General features: G+C 41.6%; 1 protein-coding gene across 1 annotated transcript in view; it reads left to right on the top strand.

Moving 5' to 3' along the window:
• The window catches only part of shank1 (SH3 and multiple ankyrin repeat domains 1), a 59,358-nt gene that overhangs the window by 27,611 nt on the left and 11,203 nt on the right, over positions 1 to 20,544 (top strand). The window contains exons 14-23 of the mRNA XM_008295314.1: positions 42 to 117; positions 12,587 to 12,669; positions 12,808 to 12,932; positions 14,873 to 15,008; positions 15,115 to 15,195; positions 18,114 to 18,122; positions 18,407 to 18,433; positions 18,546 to 18,602; positions 18,807 to 18,922; positions 20,256 to 20,379. Coding sequence (XP_008293536.1) covers positions 42 to 117; positions 12,587 to 12,669; positions 12,808 to 12,932; positions 14,873 to 15,008; positions 15,115 to 15,195; positions 18,114 to 18,122; positions 18,407 to 18,433; positions 18,546 to 18,602; positions 18,807 to 18,922; positions 20,256 to 20,379 — 834 coding nt within the window. The remainder of the gene's footprint in view (positions 1 to 41; positions 118 to 12,586; positions 12,670 to 12,807; positions 12,933 to 14,872; positions 15,009 to 15,114; positions 15,196 to 18,113; positions 18,123 to 18,406; positions 18,434 to 18,545; positions 18,603 to 18,806; positions 18,923 to 20,255; positions 20,380 to 20,544) is intronic.

Here is a 20,544-nt window from a genome sequence, read left to right as displayed (position 1 = left end):
AGGCCTAACTGTGCTGAAGTCCCTGTGATGTTGTGTTTCAGAGAGCCGTGGAGAACGAGCCAAGCGGCTGTTCCGCCATTACACTGTGGGATCCTACGACAGCTTTGACGCTCCCAGGTAAGAGCTTTCCATTAACTGCGACTAAACAGTAAACTGAGCAACTGCCTGTTTTATCCAAAGATGCAGTGATGTGCACAGATTCGACAAACACTGTGGGCATAAACAAACTCTATACCACTGTCCATTTACAGGACTGGTGGTAGGGTTTTTTTGTTTTTATTCATTTATGTATTGAAACTAAATACAAAAGAAGTTTGGGGCACTTGGATTAACAAAAGAGGCATTTACATGCTGCAGCTGCCAGAAAGCATCCGATCCTGGTTAAATGAAGGTTTAACCATGACTGTTTCCTATTGTTGTCCTCTGAGCAGCTGAGCAGCTCTGCTCAGGAAATGAGGGGTTAAGTACTTTACTAAAGAGCATGATGTGACTCGTGCATCCTCCCAGTGGGTTCTGGAACTCAAACTGACAGCCTTTTCATTATGAGCCCGCTGCTTCACTGTTTAAACTTACAGCACATCCTGGCAGGGGATTTGTTTGTATGGTGACATACTGTATACATCTACCCAGATAAGATGATTCATAAGTTCCAGTGATACTTTGCATGATGTAATGTGTTGTGAGTGATTCATGCAGTAGGATGACGATGTGCGAGGGTTCGCTGCCTCCGGTCTAGAAACTGATCCGCCTGCTTTTATACTGGAGTCATCCTCATTGCCAGAGGTTTACCAGTTGTGTTTTGACTAGTTGGTTTTGCTGAATTCAACCTGGGCAGACAGGCAGATTTTTTTTTTTCATATCAGGATTTTAGAGCAAGTTTCTTCCTTTTGAACGTCTGCATTTTGGCTCCAAGGTGCAGAGCTGCTTTGCTAGATTGCAGTTTTTAGGGTGGGCTGAACTTCTTGGTGCGTTCAGACCACTTTGATGACTAAGCCTGAAATTTCTTTGTGTTGACCACTGTTATGAAATCACCAGATGATCATTCCTGCCCTCAGTGACCACGCAGTCTGAGGTGTTGCATATGTATTACTGTGCCATGGGACCAGCCACGAATACAGCAGCTGAGATCTTTAACTTTTAACAGAAGGTTATTAGGCTTTTATGCGGTAATACAGCTACCATCCACCCACTGCGACTTAATCAGCATCCAGTCTTACACAGCTATTCAATCTTAAAGGGCAACTTCACAGATTTTAAACAGGCGTTTTATCATTATAAAATGAAAGCATACAGCATGCATGTTAAGTATGTTTTCTTCCTTCCTTTGCACCTACACTGAGAGTGACACGCCCTTCAATATTCTGTTTTCTCTGGTCATAGTCCACCATTAAAACAAAAACAACACAAACAAACAAAAAAACTTTCCTCATAGTTTCTGTTGGTAAAATTTCTAACATTTTATTGATGACAACCGAGTTAAGCAAATATGGGAAGGAAAATGTTCATATTCGGCTGTTCTTTGGAGAGAAAACACTGCATTGACACTGTATTGACTTTGTTTGTGTGACTTCTCATCATTAACTCAGCCTAATATAATGTAATTCCCTTTAATGTCTTGCATCTGCATCATGGTGAGTCGCTTTGAGGCAAACTCATTTCAGTGTCCAGGACCTGGACTGAGCAAAGAGAGAATTATTTACATAGAAATAAAGCCATTACCAATCACATGTATTATTTACACCAAATCATGCCTTCTTCCTCTCCCTCTCGCTCTCCCTCTTTTATCATTCCTTCACTCATCATAATTCCTTAACTTGTACCTGCTTTTTTTCTTTATAATTTCTCCTCTAACTGCGCTTCGCTCGCACAGACTTACCCACACTATCATTTATTATTAACACGCTTTTCATCAACAGTGACATTTCATGCAAGCGACACGCTCAGCCATGCAAACTCACACACATATGTTTGTACGCACACGCTAGCACACACATCATAGATAATTAAAGCTGTGTTGCAGCATAGACGGAGCCCGAGACTGTTTGTTTGGCCAGGCAGGAAGGCAGGCATGGCTGACTCAGAACCGCCCTCACATGGGCCTACTTTCACAGCCTTTATCACTACATGTAATATCTCACCTATTCCTCTTTTCATCCCTCTATATTTGGCCACATCTCCTGACCATCTCTGCATCCCTCCCTCGCTTTCTATTCATCACTGTATTGCTAACCCCCCTGTACTTTTTAATTTTCTTTCTATCACCCTGTCCTCCCTGTGGTGTCTCCATCTGGAGGTCAGACAGTGAAGGGCACTCAAAGGGGAGAGGGGGATTGGAAAGAGGCATGAAGAGCTTGGAAGGAGGAAGAAAGGCATCCCGTGCTTACAAATGGGTGGAAAGGGACATCAATGGTTTCATGTGCATGCAACAGGAGGTCTAGTAGGGCAGAAAAAATCTGAAAGAACGCGGCCCTCTTCTTTGTTTTCACTTTGTTCATCCTGATCAAAGTTAGACTTCTATAAATGTTTTAGTCTAGTTATGATCCTGTTCTTTACCTATTTGCTAAAAATCCCATCAGACAGTTTGTCCATAGTGACATGACTGATTGGGTGATATGAACTGATATTTTAATTAGAGTGTGTCCAGTGTTTCTTCTAGGATTGTGTTTTTCTAAGAGAAGCTCCTGAAAAACAAAGTTGTCTGTTGAAAGAACGCATTTTTTAGAGGGATCAGTTAAACTATACTCTGAGGACTGCTTGCAGCCAACCTCTCTCTCACAGATAGATTTCATAGATACATTTTTAAAGTTCCAATAAAAAGCAACAGATGTTTTATGCTGTGTAGCATATGACAGTTTATATGTCTGTTTTTGACAAAATTATGGTTGTAGCAGAAACTGATTTTCTTTCATAAACAGCCACTAACAACCAGAAGAAACTGTTTTTTAGGTAGTACATTTTAAACTGCAGCTTCTGTTTAGTTTAAGTTGACCAAAGCACGACTCTGACACAAAAAAAAAAGCAGGTCATGCCAGACGACAAAAGAAAAAAAGAAAAGAAAATCTAAGCACATTAAATCAAGCCAGTGACGCCTTTTATTGCCAAAGAGTTTACTTTCCTTTTGCAAGAGAAACAAAGTTTTTTTTTTTTTCTTTTCAAAAGTTTCCCACTTAAGGTTGGTTTTGTCGTATAGCCTGGAATATATAAAGCTGACTGTGATTGGAATGGAAGTGTTTGGAAAAGACTTAAGGGTTGATATTCAGTGTTTTTATAAATGTCCCACAATATCAACATTTGGCTCATCTCTAATGAACAGAGTTGTCCTCTTTGCTGCACATTCATCCTCACCTCTTGTCCGTCCCACTGCCTGTTCCTAAAAGCTGTATATATTTTGTCAATTGACGGTTACTGCACGGGACGAGCTGCGATATTATAACAAAGCGTGATAAGGGAAACCCAGCAGTCTGCAAGATGAACTGCTTTAACTTGATAATGTGATGTGGCGATTACATTAACAAGAGCAAAAGGACTAGGGGATACGACGGCTTAGAAGCCATCAGTGACAAATGATAAACAAATGAAGAATTATTATGTACACTTGCCATGCCCCTTCACCTCAGATGTCTTTTTAATCACGCCGCCTGTTTGTCCTCGCTCTACTTCCATCATTCATCCCTTTTGCTTCTCCTCCTCCACCCATATTAGCCTTTTCCCCTTTGAATGGCTGTACTAATATTCCACACTTTTTCTGTTTTCCTTATGTTCTAAAGATGCTATGTGTGCAAATTCAGGTTTGTCAGTCTGTGCAAAATTAGAAATGATTGAATATTTGGATGATATGAAACCTCATCATGTCTGTTTTGTAGTCCATCCATCCATTATCTATACACCACTTAATCCACACGAGGGTCATGGGGGGGCTGGAGCCTATCCCAGCTGACTTAGGACAAAGGCAGGGGACACCCTGGACAGGTCACCAGTCTATCACAGGGCTACACAGAGAGACAAACAAGCACACTCACATTCACACCTATGGACAATTAAGAATCACCAATTGAAGCCAGAGAACCCGGAGAAAACCCAAACTGCACAGGGAGAACATACAAACTCCACACAGAAAGACCCCGAACTGGGGATCTTCTAGCTGTGAGGCGATGGTGCTAACAACCAAGCCACCTTGCAGCCCCTGTTCTGTAGTAAGAAATGTGAATTTACAGTCAATACAGCTTTTAGTCATTGCAATTTAGATGTGATGTTTCATAAAACTCCAACAGCCAATTGTGAAAGAAGGCCATCATACATTGCATACAGTGGACAGAGAGAGCTCAACACACTGCGGCTGAAGAAAACACATGTAAATAGACCAGACCTTGTCACCTCTGTGACCACATTTACAAAGTATTTAGGAAAACTCAGCTCAGTGCAATGAAACACAAGCACTGATAAACACATTCTCCAACTTTACAGCACATTAGCAGCACAAAGAAACCTGCTGAAAATATAGGAAACTCAGAATTGCGCAAAAAAAATGACTGTGGTTCTTCTAAAAAGTGATGAACACACTGACCACATGACGGTAATGTTCAAAGCAAGAGTTTAGGATGTTAAAATTATTTTTATGTTTTTTTGCTGTAGAACTAGCAACATAAACTGATCATAGTCACTGGTAACTACTTTAAACTGCTGTATAAATGTGTTCAGTTGGTAAATACGACTGGCAGTGTTTCTCTGCTTATGTGACATGTCGTATTGTCAACATGTTTTTATGCTGCTTAAGTATAACTAGAGCAGTAAATATGTACGCAGCAGTTTTTTGTGTGACGTATGTGATGTCAAAGTGGTGGAAATGTTTTTGCAGTTGGTTGTTGTTGTTTGTGTCTTCTTACACTGCAGTGCTCTGAGCTCTCCCAGTCTACCCATACATCTAAAAGAGGTTCACTGGTGTAAGACCTTACTTCATGCAGACTGTATCGGAGTCTTATAAACATATAGCAACTTACACTCTCTCATACCCTTGCTCTAACTGCATGTACAGTAAAATGTACGAGGGGTGATCAAAAAGTTCCAAGATTATGCCTATAAACATTTCAAACTGCTTCTGAATTATATTTGCCTGCCATTCCTGTCAAAGTAGTCTCCTAGTGCATCCTATGATAGGAGCTGAATGTCTGTGTCAAAACAGCTACTCTTCAACTTGAATATCATTTTGTGGAAGAGGAAGAAGTCGCATCGGAGCCCAGTCTCACAAGTAGGGTGTAATGATTGTGCTGTGGTGGGCAATGTTCAGGTGATTTGGACGAAATGTTCTCAATCAGACACCTCAGGGCGTCACACTAGAACTCTGCCTTGACAGTCCAACCTTGAGGTACACATTCATGTTGCACAACAATGTAAATCTCAAGCAAACTCGAGCATGCACTCGTGACCGGACACCTTCTCTGGTCTTGAAGACTGCAGCTCTTCCACTATGGAAACTGCTATTTAGTGTCTGTGTTGGAGCTGCAGGCCCACCTCAAGTCACCAATGATGACCCTCCACATGAATGTTGGATCATCCATGCTACTGACTGATACTGAATGTGACGTTTGCTCTCTGTTCATGTTAGTGAGGAAATTATTAATGCACACTAACCGTTAGTCATAAAAATATGTCTAACATAGGTCATGCCGTTGTCAGTCACCTCACTTGTGACAATTACTGCTCTCATGTGTTACATATGCATGGTGTGCTTCTTGCACTCACATGAAGACCACCAGCATCTAAAATAATATTGGTAAAAATATTGGTATTGTTTTAAAGCATTTTCACTGCATTTGTCACATGCTTAGCTTTGAATGAGCTTTGAAAAACACTCTGAACACTGCTGCTCTTTTTTAAAAGAGTTAAAAGCTCTAAACTGATGTCATTGCCACAGATGCACTCGACTATACACAATCTGTACATGCTGCTGCTCCTCAGCCAGTCCACACGAGCCCATTTTTGGGCCAACAGTGGGTCAAATAAGGACAAGCGAGTACACAGTTTGGAAGAGCGCTGCAGAGTAGCCTGTTAAACACTGCTGTGGCGGTTCGTTGTGTCGAGCATTGTCTTTCACATGTGCATGCATGAAGCAGCAGTCGCTGAATGTCATCTTTTATATTTTCCACACGTTTAAAATACTTTTTGGCTGAAATATGAGAAAGAGAGGGACAAAGGTATCAGAGTGTGTGTCTAGATTTGTTCATATGTAACAGATGCACTGATGCACACACATTCAGCAGATATGCAGATAAATATAAAGACACAATCATGTGGACCTTCTGTCAACATTTGCTTCCTGCCCCACCTCTCTCCCTCTCTCTCTCTCATCGCACATGCTTCCACAGACATACTGTACACACAGAATCACAGTGGTATAGCCTGACATGCAGGGAGAGAAACAAAAAGGCAGAGATGTGAGAAGAGAGAGGACAAGAGCTGTGATCATCCTCGAATGCAGGAGGGAGGCAAGAGGATGAGAGAAAGAGAGGGAGATAGAGAGAGCAAACGTAGAGAGGGAAGAAGGGAGGGAGGGCAAGGCGACGGAGGACAACTTCGACATACGTGGAAGAAGGCTCTGACTAAGAGATGATGTGAGTGCCTATTCGAGAGAATCTCCTCTCTCTCCTCCTCCTCCTCTTCCTCCTTCCGCCACTCATCTGCCAGCTGTTTCTCTGTCCTCTCTCCTCTTCCTGTCTGCATTGATACCCCCCACCCACCCCTCTCTCCTTTGCTCTACCCTCTCATTCATGCTTTGTTTACAGCAAATGTGAGAAAAGGGTGCGTGTGTGCGCATGTGTGTGTGTTTGTGTGTGCATGTTGGAGGCTGGGAAGAAAAGAGGAAGAAGGAGAAAAAAAAAGGGGGGGTGGGTGAGGTTAGTTAAGTGTGATTTAAAGGCACATGGGGTCAATAACAGCAGGAGGACAGCAGCAGAGGCTCCAGAAGGATCTGCACAAAGTTATTCTTAAACATTGCATTTTTTTTTTTCCTGTGTAACATTACATAATGATAATTTGGTTTATTCTTTAACATTATGTCATATGGTGATGATACCTCTTCAGTCACTTGAGAGGCCTCCATCATTCCCCCCCCTCCCCCTTTGAATGAATTACTGTATGGCATTATCTCAGTCGCATCCATTTTTATGAATGGGAAATCATGACAGTGATAAATAGGCAGTGTGAATACTATACATATAAACTATAGGAAGTGGAGGAGTGCAGAGAATGAGGATGAAGGTGAAGAGGATAGAAAGTGCGTGGGGTTTTGTGTGTGAGTTGATTGCATGAACGCTGGTGTGTCTGGACTGTATGTGTATGTTTGTGCATGAAGCCCCCCGTGAACAAACCCAATCACCTCTCTCTCTCTCTCTCTCTCTCTAAATTACCTCATTTCTCTCTCTCCTTTTTTAAACCACCTTATTCCCCTTCCTCTCCCCCCCCTCCTCTCCTCTCTCTTCCTCTCTCCCTCTCTCTCTCTCTCTGTGTCGCAGTCACAGCAAACCATCTCCATCCCTCACTCTCTCTCTCCCAGTCCTCCTCTCTCTCTGTCTTAAGTATGAAGGGGCTGGGAGAGCTCGGCCCTCTCCCTCTCCCTTTCCCTTCTTCCATCTCTCTCTCCTCCTCTTCCTCCTCCTCTCCTCCTCCTCCTCCTCTCTCGCGGCTCGCGCTCGCTGCTGTCTCGCTGGAAGACGAGAAGGAGAAGGAGAAGGAGCAGGAGAAGGAGGAGGAGGAGAGGGAGGGGAGGAAATGGCGATGGGGGCATGCGGCGAGGAGGATCTCTCCCTCTCCCTCTCCCTCTCTTCTTCCTGGCCGTCGCTCGGCCCTGTGAATAGGAGCGTCTGGTTCATTTACAGGTACCTGCCATGGCTTTTTATACCCCCCCTTATCCTCCCCTCCCTCTCTTTCCCTCTCTTCCTCCAGTTGCCGGGGGGGGGAGGTTGGGGGAGGCGGAGGAAGGGATGCATGCATGTGGACATCATGGATGTCAGGGCAGGATCGATGAGATAGATTGACAGATGTTACAAAGCATGCTTGCAGACAGATGTGCTTGAGTGTGTGATGCATGTGTGTGGAGACGGACGAGAGCTGCTGCTGCACAGCCCGGCGTATGAGCAGTGCAGTCGTTCTGTGTTTCGCTGTATGAACATGTGTATGTGTGTCGTTTTTTCTTTCTCTCTCTTCTTTGAATCGCTCTCTGAACAAATGTCCTCTAGCAATGCTGCACTGGCAGAAGTGATGCTCGCTGCTTTTAGTGATGTGCAGAATGATCGCGTGTTTGTTTGTGTGCATGCATGCCAATATCTGCGTGTGCGTGTGTGTGTGTGTGTGCGCGTGTCTGTGTGTGTGTGTGCGTGCTCCGTGTGTGTGTGTTTGCTGTTGTCCATCACAAAAACAGAGGTGTGGAGGGCAAATTTCCCCCCCCCCCCTCTTTTGGCTAGTTCATGCATGTGTTCTTGTGTTATGTGTGGTGTGTTTCTGTATGTTTACCACTGTTTCTGTGTGTGCGTGTGTGTGAAAGAGAGAGGGAGATAGGGAGAGGGAGACTGCCAGCAGAAAGGAAACAGCGCATGGTGAGGGAGTTTTAACGATGCAGCATGCATGACAAGTTCCAGCTTCTTTCTGACACCTCTATGGGAGCCTGCTTGCCCCAAACCTGTTTAATGCTTTGACTTCTCACCTATGCAGTATGTGGCACACTGTACACCATGCTGCATTGTCCAGCCTGGTCACTCTCTGATGACAGTTCTGTATCCCAGGACAGTGGCTGGATCCGCTGAAGGATGCAGTCCACAATGTGCTCTTCATCTCTAAATGAGATGGTGGAGCCTCACAGAAACTGACACCAATGTTGTGTTCAGGTATCAACTTGATTTTAGAACAATTTCCAAACCCCAAGAAGTGGGAATATAAACTGGGATACGTACAAGTTTGAAAAGTACTTTATAGAAACATTGCAAACACACTCAAGTTCTGTTTTTCTGCACAACTAGACTGCTAACAACAAGTGTTTGTTGCTGGCTTCTGTGAGTTACACCTTGCACCATCCTGCATGTAGTATATTTACTACTGACTGATGACTACCTGAATGCAAACCCTGCTAAATGACCGCCTTATGCAACATTCCCTGACTATACATGTTGTCTGAACAGTCTACTGAACCACTGAGCAGCTCATCTTGGAATGAGAGACGCTTGACGCTTCCAAGGATGCGCAGCTTGTGAGCAAAAGTCGGCTGCGTTTCTTCTCTGGGAGCTTTTTGAAATGGGACAGGCCTTGTTGGCCATTTGTGATGTATTCGGTCTTGAAATTTGGACTTCAGAGGATCTAGCCACTGAACTGGGATGGAGCTAATGTCACTTAAAGTTGATGACATCCTTGTACACAGCAGAGCATGAGTTAGAGTAAGAGATAGTTAGGTTAGATGGGATGCAATCCCTCACACAAGCACATGCTGACACCCTGAGTCAGTATAGCATGAGCACAACATGCATATGATCAGACACATCCTCCAGCTCTTCATGAAAAGCACATTTTAAAGCAGTTGCTAAGCTTATTTACTTTACATTGTTGAAGATTTGGTGTGCTCGGTGTCACTCTGTTGACCGTTCAGACGGGGCTACCACAGTGGTCCTCAACATTTTGATCAAGAAAACCCTGCATTTTCTTCTGTTTTCCTATCACATTTCATAATGTTACAGGATGCTGATGGATTGGTAGAGCTGGGCCAGCCAATTGTAAGGCACCATTTGTTTTAAATAACAAAAAAGTCAAGACCATTACTTCAGAGCTTATTAGTTACCACAGTGACGGATGCGATAGTTCTTCAAGGGTAATTTTTGAGACTTTTTTTTTTTCACACAGTCTCTCATGTAGAATTTAAAACTTCTTCTATGGTAATCACAACTTTCATTTTCATTGTGCAGAACTACTATTTATCAGCCTAAATCCTGCTTAACAATATGTTTGTTGGTGGTGGTGAAATTTCTGAACTTCTCTGAATCTCCATTGTAGTTCAGCTTAATAAATGAATGGGCTCCAGTAACTTGTTGCTTGTGTTGCCAGCAGGGACAGAGTTGGAAACACCTACAGTGTGAATTTGATGTGTGTCTGCATTTACCGATGTTTGATTGTACCATTCTGCCAATTTACTTTTTAGGTGAAATAGTTACTGTTTAAGTGTGGGAATAGTGTTTTTTTTTTGTGCCACTATTCACTTCTACAATGTGTTAGTGTATTAATGTGTACAGTGCACTGTGTAATAACTTGGTCCTTCAGAGGTTTGGGATGGGAAGCAGCAATGGATAAAATAAGACGAGAATAACAAAGAGACAGAGCTTTGGCAGAGACAGAGAGGCTCTCACAGCCTGTGGAGAGCATCACACACTCAATAGACTGAATGAAAAAGGAGGAAATGTGATTAGAAGGAAAGTTAGTGTATGATTAGAAGTTTGGAGAACAAGGGCAGGAAGCCAATTTAGAGAGCAGTATGGAGTAGCCATCAGGATGGAAAAATGTAAAAAGAAGAAAAGCCAGTGAAGAGAGAAAGAGAGAGGGATGAACAGATGGAGTGGGCTGGGACTATTTTGGTGCACGATGGGATTATCAGCATGTGGTTACAGTATGTTACAGCTGACACCGTATATATACCTCTCTGACTCACTGACTGACTGAATGGCTGTTCATATGGCCTTTTCATTCATAACAAGACCAGAGTCCCTAATAGCTTAGAGATGATTCCTTTTACCCAGCTTGTCCAAAGTGGTTTAAACCCACCGAGTCACAAATGTCTCACATCTGATCGCTAATGTTAGGAGGTCAACAAAAGCCTCTGATTGTGAATGCATGCTGCACAGATATGTTTCTTTGTTGTTGTTTTTTTTTAAAAACACACCTTCTGAAGGACTTGATGGATTGTGGCAAGTGCATTTTGATTGTCTTTCATCGTTGCTTACAGTGATGGAGGAATGTTTGCTTAAGTAGAAATACTACAATGTCAAAATATTCCTTTAAAAACAAGTTCCGGTATTCATGATCCAAAAAGTATCAGTAACAAAATGTAATTAAAATATCAAAAGCTGAAACACAATGATACAGAAAAATATCCCCATTTACTTTTTTTTTTATTAGATTTTGAATACTGAAGCATTAATACACAGAATGTACTGTTGTAGCTGGTGTAGCTGGTAGGGGTGGACCTCATTACTTTATTCAGTAGTTCCCAAACTTGAGCTTGTGCCTCTCTAAGGCAGGTCTGATGGGTATGGAGATAATTAACAGATCAGGAAAGCAGAACACCTAAATTCTGAAATTTGTGATGTTTTTTTAGTTTTCTGTAAGCTTTGCTTTTTTTCTGAGTTGTTGGATAACGCTACTGCTTTGGGCTTTCAATAGTTATTTAAATATAACCATTTAAGAAGTTAACAGGGTGAATACCTCTTTGATAAACTCCTCACAGGCGTGTGAAGCAAAGTAAAAAACCCAACCAGACAAAGCTTTTCATAAGGGGTCACAAGCCGAAATGGTTGAGAACCATTACTTAAACTGTCATCAGTGCATGTTTCTCTAACCTGAGGGAAATCTTAGATGAAAAGTAGGTTTTAACTAGTATGATATAATATACACTTCCACCTAAAATGTTGCTCACAACAAGTCAAAAACAGTCAAAAATGGAAATGGAAGGCAAAATTCCTCACCTTAGTACAGTACTTGAGTAAATCTGAACTACTGCATTCCACCACAAGTTGCATATTTCCCATCTGTTTGTGCCACAGTGCAGAGCAGAACGTGTACCATGCTATAAGAGCTCCACCTGTGAGCATGCAGTGCCTGTTCTCTGCTGTCAGTGACTAATAGTTTACCATTACATAGCTTGGCTCTGCTGTAGACCTACCCAAGTTTCCCTGCGTCCAGTTCTAGCTGTTGCTGAGGCAACAAGCAGCACCATCGTACTGTATATAGCATCTCTTACTGAGGTTCTGGTAGAAACCAGCTCTGGGCTCTCTGTCAAAAACATACAGGAAATTGAAGGACAGCAAAACACTGCTTTAAGTTGCCACTGTGCTTTAGCAATCATGAAATATAATGCAGTTTATTGGTGGTTAGCGTTTGCTTTATATTTTGGCTGATTGCAGTAATTTTGAGCTGAAACTGCAACATTTTTTGATAATCAGTTTAAAACTTGTTTGACAACAGTCACCTTTCTATCTGCTCTGCTCTAAATCAAAGTTATTGTACAAACAATTATCAATTCAGTACATTTTTAACAATTATTGTAACAGTGCATTGGTAATGAAAAGTTACAAAAGCAATTCAACATGAGAAAAACTAAAATAGGAGGGAGGCCATGATACATTTTAATTATATATATAAAAAAGGCTCAATTTCAATCCAATGTACAGTTAAAATGACTTTCTACCTTGTATTGGTTGTGATGTCATCAAAGGGGGACACAGGAAGAGGTGTGTGGTTGGACATGAGAAAAGCAATGCAGATTTTAAAACTGATGTGCCAGGATGTGTTATTTCAGCATCTCTCTCTCTTTGTCTCTCTTCTGTCTCCTCTCTGCTAGTGACTATATAATCAAGGAGAAGACAGTGCTTCTGCAGAAAAAAGACAGCGAGGGTTTCGGCTTTGTGCTAAGAGGGGCCAAAGGTAAGAGATGTGAAATAAAAACAAACTTTTTGCACTGCAGGCATGCTCAGTGGCTCATGTATGGTAGTTTTAATCACATGGAATATATGGTATCACATGCTATGTTAATGTATTATCACATTTTCATGGTGTTTCCAGCTCAGACTCCGATCGAAGAGTTTACTCCCACCCCGGCTTTCCCTGCCCTGCAGTATCTGGAGTCAGTCGACGAGGGAGGAGTGGCCTGGAGAGCCGGTCTCAGGATGGGAGATTTCCTCATAGAGGTACTACCCTGATTTACACATGCAGTATGAGGTTTGAAAATCTCTGACAGATTTCCTATTGGTGTTTCTGAGAGTTTGCAGACATAGAGATCGCAATCACAAAGTGCAAGGGTGCATCAGCCTTTCATGTGGGGATTTTTATCACATGTAAGGCAGTTTATTTAAAAATGTTGTGTCTGAAACCTCATCAAAATGTTCTGTTCAAAATGTTCTTTTTTACAGAACATGTGAAGCCACACCTGAGCTTGTTTCATGGCTATACTGTTTACCAAATTCCACTAAAGTTTTTTTAATATATATATTTTTTGGATACTTAAGAAACAGACAGGATTGAAAACAAAGTAATCTGGTTTGCAGAGGATTTTCACCTTGTGCTAAAAATATAGTGACAGATTTAGCTTTAATATTATCCTTAAGGAAACTAAGTTTGCAGGCAGGATTAAAACACACAAGTTACAGGTATAAATCCAAAGACAAACACTAGAAGTGAATACACCTTGTAAACAAAACAAAAAGGCAGCAGCCAAACCAAAGACAGAAACACTTCTGCCTAACTGTAAATGAGTGGGTTTTACTTTAAAGCTGTACATTTCTACTTATATTTTATTCTACTACTCATATTTTATTCATCTGTTTACAGGTCTTTTAACAGTGATTCCTTTATATTAGTGTTATACAGACATTGTTCTGTCATTATTGGCACTAAGAATGATGCATTGATAATGTATTAAAATCAACTAATCCAATAATAAGGTCTGCTTGAGAGCAAACAGTGTGTTCTAGGAGGCTATTACTATATGTGTGGCTACAAAACAGTCTTTTCTTTCTTACCAATAACTCACCTTTAAGGCATTTTGAACTGTCCCTGTAAAATCAGTACACTATTCCATTCATGTTATGGACATCAGTGGGTTAAAAAATATAGTGGCCTGAGGTGACCCACACTAGCTAGCCAATCTTATCTGGCAAACCTTGATTGGGCTACTGTAACTTAGTTGAAATACCAAAATAGAGAGCGGTAACTCTGTTGGACCATATTACACAGGTAATGTACATTTCAAAGCTATTACATTGTGAGGCTTACCAGTGCTGTTACATGAAATCACACTGACAAGAAGCAGAATACCAGAAGACACTAAAAGGTTTCTCACAGCTGGTTGGCTCTTATTGTTGTTACTTCTCTGATTATGTGACAGAAACACAGCTGCTTATCAGTCTGGAATACGTTCTAATTGGCTTGTAATGTATTGTTTTGGTGCTGGGAGTGCTGTTTTAAAAACACAAAGTTGTTTTATAAAGGCTGAAATAGGTCTTCTAGGGAGGATCAACAAGAACATACAAAAAATTTGCTAAGTTTTGGTGACTCTTCTTCCCATTTACACAGAAAATGAATGCAAAACATCAGCCTGAGAGGTGAAAAAAAAACTGCAGCGGTACCGAGGGATCTCATAGCTGGCTATGTGGCTGAACACCAACAGTATGATTTCATGGTTCAAGTTTGCAGACCTGCAGTTATTTCTTATACTGTGACATTTGCCTTTAGATATACTTAGACTAGAATGTATGTCCAAAAACTCTAAACCACAAATAATCACAGTTTCATACAAAGTACTAATTTCCTGTATACCAGTAGTTCAAACAAACAAAAATAGACACTGAATGACCATTTCTGTGTATGAGGGCAGTGTAAATCTTGCATAAAAAAACATAATGAGAAAACTGGCCTATTTTTTACATTTGCAGCAGCACATACACACCACTTAAGCATTGCTTGCACGCCTAATGTAGCCAGTTTAATTGATTACAGTGGAAGCATAGTTATGTAGCAGCTGCTCCACATACGTTACGTGTTCAGTGTAGCCACAGCGTCAGACTGTCAATGCAATTAAGAAAGTATTGCAAAACCATCAGTAAACGCCTCCTCTGTGTCCCTGTTCCAGGTCAACGGTCAGAATGTGGTGAAGGTTGGTCATCGGCAGGTCGTCAACATGATCCGGCAAGGTGGCAACAGCCTCATGGTTAAGGTTGTCATGGTAACCCGTAACCCTGACATGGAGGAGGGTTCGAGGAAGAAAAGTAAGAATGTGTCTTCTTCTCCCTGGAGTGCTGCTGTTGATTGCTGGTTGTAACTGAAGGTGTTCCTGAAGCGGTCGACTGACCACTGCTGCCGTTTTCTCTTCAGTCCCCCAGCAGAGTAAGAGGCTGAGCACTCCGGCCATTGCCCTACGATCCAAATCCATGACTTCAGAGCTGGAGGAGATGGGTAAGAAACAAGCTTTGGTAAACTTACATGAGGATGAAACAAGAAGGATTACAAAGAATAAAGAAACAGACTGCTAGTTAGGTGTAGACAAAGATTAGGGTTGCTTTACTGGGTAGAAACAGATTGAGGTAATGAGGAATGATAGAAACAGTGTGAAACTAGTGTTGGAGGTTGTAAAGATACTGAAAGTGTGAAGGGGGGTTGAGCTAGGGCTAAATTTAGACAACAAGACAGTAGAGGGGGAGATATTGTAGTTATTCAGTGGCAGAAACAAGAGGAAAAGAAGATTGACTGTCGCCGAGGATGACGGTCTCAATGCATTTCACTGTTCTTTCAGAGGTTCCACACTGTCACTTCCAGCACCCCCACTACAGGTAACCCCACCCAGAAAAAAGTGTCGCCATCCACCCTGTGATCCCTCTCTCACTGCCGCTTCTGTTACCTCTTACCCCCCTGCACCCCCCTTCTGCTCCCTGGCCCGCCCACAGCTTTAACCCCGGCGCCCACAGAGCAGTCTAGCAGCCCCTCTGCTCAACACGCTCATACACACACACACACACACACACACACACACACATGCTGACACTCTGCAAGTATTTGTTGCCAAGGTAACACTGCAGGGGAATGGGCGTCACCTGCGAAGAGTTTCCGGGTGCCACAAACATCATAGCAAAGTATCTGGTCATAACGTGTCAGTGAGCAAGCGACTTGTAATATATGTCCCTCTTCTGCTGTGATCGTCCTTTGTTGAAAATGTCTTTGATTCATTTGGAAGAAATCACACCGAGGATAAAATTATTGAGATGAGTAATTTTTAAGGGAAAAAAAAAAAAAAACACACGCAACTTTGTTCCAGGTCTGTTGCTATGGTAACAGCATTATGTGTGGCTATGCGTATGCCATCTCTATTTGAGGCAAAATAGTGGGAGGAGAGTGCATGGTGAGGGTCAACGCCCCCATTTGCATATCAGAATGTTGGCCAGTGTTTTATTGGTGATTGGATTATATCTTCTAAACATTTATGGTACTTGCTTCTGCTGCTGTCTGGTTCTGAGCATGCCCAGTAAGCAGCCGATGATATATGAAAGCTGATGACACGTGGAGCTGCTGGAGAAGAATCAGTAGGGCTTCGTCAGCTGTTCCCAAATCTGGTTACTCTCGCTTACAAACAGTGATGGACATTTGCCCAACCCTGTAAACAACAGCAATTACAATGAGTCATGTCCTGCTGCCGTAAGTCAGGATCTGACTAAAGTTTATCCTAAGTGTAGAGATCAGGCCGTTGCTTCATCCCTCCCCCATCTCCTCCCCTCACCTGCCTTCTCTCTGTGGTGTGACCTCACCTGACCAGCACAAAGCATGAGAACCCACTCTGACACACAGGTACTGGTTTCCTGACTCCCCAAAGCACCTTCCTACTGCCCCAGTGCTCACTATATATCTACTATATACTCTATTATCAGTATCACTGTACAGTATGTGTGCAGTGATACTATATGTATTATCTGGTGTCGTCCAATGTGGGTTTTTCAGTGGCTGATGTTGATGCCAATATTTAGAGTATAGGATGGCCAATCGCTGATGTTATTTTTTTTGTTTTGGGTGGGGGGTTCCATCTGATAGAATAAAGCAATTTAGTAATGATAACAAGTGAGACAAAACGACTGAACTTAACGTTTAAGTTAGCCGTTACTGTCTCAAATGTCTCTGTTTGCTGAAGTAGATCTGCACTCTGTCTGCACTGCACTTACTTTAAATTCGAAAATATATCAACTAAATCAATGTCCACATTCAAAGAACTCAATTTTAGTATAGAAATAAAACTTATAAATGGAAAGTAACATTTTAGTGCACTTAAAAACAGCATAGTCAGTCAGTAACAAGAAATTGCTGCATAAAAATGCCAAACTAGATTTGAGGTCATTTAGAAACTGTGACACCATTGCAAAATTTGTCCACAGGTTAGCTTTGACACATGGAAAATGTCAGACTTTTTGTATATCATCTTAATACTTAAAGAAGCAAAAAAATAGGGATAATTGTATTTTTATCAGATTTTCTCATATGGCTTTCTCAAATATTGTTGGCCTAAAAAAATGCAGCATTCTATTGGGCTATACACAGCATGTAATGCTCAACTTTGTCATTCAATTTTTTCTCGATGTGAAGTGCGATTATCAATAAATATCCCAAGTTCCTTGGGATCTAGTTGCTTAATTTTCAGCCAGATACCTTTTAACTGAGATTCTCGTTATTTGTGCCTCCTTCTGAATCAAGGTAAGAGGAGCACAATGTCTGATGAAGCCATGTCAGCTGCTGCCATATGCTTATTCTAATGCATTAGAATTCATTTAGCTGTGACGCCTGTTAAACTTTCTCACCTCTGTGATTGGTGCAGTGTCCCAGTTCACCTAGAAGTCATGCTGCAAGATAACAAGGACATTAAAATGGAAAGGATCCTGCAGTGCACTTAAGTCGACAAATTGTTGTTTTGCCGACAGTAATTTCACGCAAGTGTTGTTTAAATATGTTTGGGCATGTGTTTCAATAAAACTATGGCTTATTTTCGAGAGGATTTGTGCAGCATACAAGTAAGAAATGAAATAAACAAATTCAAGAACCCTTCATAGTTGGTTTAACTATTTTACAATAAAATTTAATTCCTCTTTAATTAAGCTCAATAAATCACACATTATGAAATATAATGGCTCGAGTATGACAGATAAGAATATCCCTATTCTTTTCACACACACAAAGTCACTCACACCAGTGGATGCAAAGGGTCACCTTTTAATTCCTCCTTTTTACTTCTGGCTGAACTTGTGCCTTTTTGTTCACCGGTTTAACTACTAATTCTGCCTTTTCTCTGTCTCCTTTGTCCTCACTTCACCGCTGACGGGATCTTAACCATTTAACAGTGGAAAGAGGTGGGAGTCAGCTTCAGACTAATTCCACATTTGTGTGTGTTAAAGCGAGTAACTGCAAGAAGCATACTGTGTGTGTGCAGCATATTTACTGTACCATGAGTGTGCATGCTTCAGCTGTCTTAAAGTGTGGGTGTTATGTACGCTCTTTTACATCGAAGATCGAAAAGCCTGACGAGGTGACTCAGTTTGTCAGGCTCCGGGGAATATGATTAGTATTCACTGTAACAACACTATCGCACTTTCACTCCTGCCAAAACTTAAGTCTCCTTTTGTCCTCCTTCCAGCTGCTACCCCTTGGAAAAAAAAATCAGGTATGCTCTGGTGCACTCCCGCTTAAGGCATTGTATTTATGTCTGTCCAAAACGACTTGGCACTCGCCACTCAGTGTCTTACTGGACGTATGCCGTGTTTCTCCTCTTTTAGAATTCGAATCCTCCCAAGTTACAGAGAAGAAGAGGACAGTCTATCAGATGGCTCTGAGTAAGGAAGCTCATGTTTGTCAGTGGATGTTTCCTGAATCTCTCCCTCTCTTTTTCATCCACCTTCATCAAGTGTGTCCCTTTCCACATACTGTTTCCTTCGTTTTGTTGCCGTCCATTTTTCTGTTTCATTGTCGTATGTCCCTTTCTCTCTCTCTCTCTGTTTCTCCCTGTCTGTCTCTTTCTCCCCTTTTTTTCCTCTCAGATAAACTAGATGAAATTCTTGCAGCAGCTCAGCAGACAATCAGCACCAATGAAGCACCAGGGACACGGGGACAGGGGCCAAAACGAGACAGGGGAAGAAGTTTCTATGGCAATGAGGTGTGTATCGCGACACATGCCACAGTTGATTTACATGTATCCTGAGCATGAGTTTTAATATAGCAGGAAGTCAAAAACGTCCTATTCTGCCTCTGCTCGGCTTACCCTGACATTTTTAGCGAAGCCTTAACCAATCCTAACATTCTTATTATTTCTAACCAATCTCAGTCCTCACATCTTCATTCATCGACCAATCAGGTAGCACTTTTCAAATTAATATTCATGAGGTTTCCCCTGGCCACCCTAGAAAAACAAAATACAGGTTTTGATCATAAAGTGTATATAAAATATGGACGTAGCCTCTGAGTCTGAAAAGTAAAACAGAAGTCCCTGAACCCTAAACCTGCCTTTTTTTTTCTTCTGACAACTCCGCTGGTTGAAAAAGAAGTCAGATTGTATAGAGGTTTATGAGAAAATGAATGTACTTCTGACTTTATTTATTACCTCAGTAGTGATTTTCCAAATCAGTTTATAGTTTCAATTGGTAGTTTTGAGTCTCCTTTATCGCCTATCACCATGGTTTTCATTTATTAAATAATGGTTCCATTTCGATTAAAATAGATGATAAAGCAGGAAATGTTTGAGGGAGGGGGGCACCTTTTCGTTGACAAGTAACTGATAAGAGTTCTGAGACAAATCTACCCCTCACATGTCACACACAGTGGGCAAATTTCAAGCATTGGTGGAAACGTCCATCTTTTATATAAAATCTATGGTCCTAAGATAGAAATGTATGTTCCTGTGATGACTGGGTTTTTTTTTTGTTTGTTTTTTTAGGTTGTGCCTATCCAGCAAAAATAGATCTATAGAAGTATATTGAGTACATACATTTAAAGAATGTCAAAGCAAAACTTGAGACCACTGGTGGATTCAACAGGAAACTCTAAAAGTTTAGACCTGTATTGTTACATATACGTACTTGTTGACTTGTTTCTGTATCATGTGGCCTCTTAACTACAACCAATGTGTGTGGATATGTGTCATCCAACGATTTTTAACATGGTAATGTCTAAGGCAGCATCTTGTGTTATATTTAAAGACATGAAAATGTTGCTAAGTGAACCACAACTGTACCAATTGATAAGTAGATTCCTGTATAAACAGACAGACAAAATTAGAAATCGCTATCAGTCTTTTATTCTTGACTTGTTCGAACCTTCATGAAGCTGTGTTGAAATTAACACTAAATCAAAACTGCTGCTCTTCCCAGATTATAATCTCTTCTATTATTTTAGGTGTTCAGTCCTCTCCTATATTGTATGTTTGGTTTTCATGACTCCTACTACAGTGTGTTGTGCTCTCCTTCACATGCTCTTGACTTTTATAATTTCAGCCAAACTATGGGGATCAGTCTGGGATGGGGATGATGTCGTCAGGGCTGGGCCTGGGCTATGAGCGTGGACAGTACACCTCAGGTCACGCCCCACAGCACGGTATGCTGCGGCAGAAATCCATCGGTGAGGTTGTCTGTTTTTTCCGTCTGCCCCTCTGTCTGCCTGTCTGTCTGTCCTCTGGGCCAGTAGAGGTCTATGCTGTGCTGACCTGTTTGTCTGTAGCCGACAATGTCTTGTCTGTGGCCAAAAATTTGTGCACTTTATCTGTAGCTGATTGTACGCTTTACA

The sequence above is a fragment of the Stegastes partitus genome, unplaced genomic scaffold (genome assembly GCF_000690725.1).
Source record: "Stegastes partitus isolate 25-593 unplaced genomic scaffold, Stegastes_partitus-1.0.2 Scaffold1038, whole genome shotgun sequence".
Classification (NCBI taxonomy): domain Eukaryota; kingdom Metazoa; phylum Chordata; class Actinopteri; family Pomacentridae; genus Stegastes; species Stegastes partitus.
The sequence above is the reverse complement of the archived record's forward strand: the minus strand, read 5'-3'. Positions and strand labels throughout refer to the sequence as shown.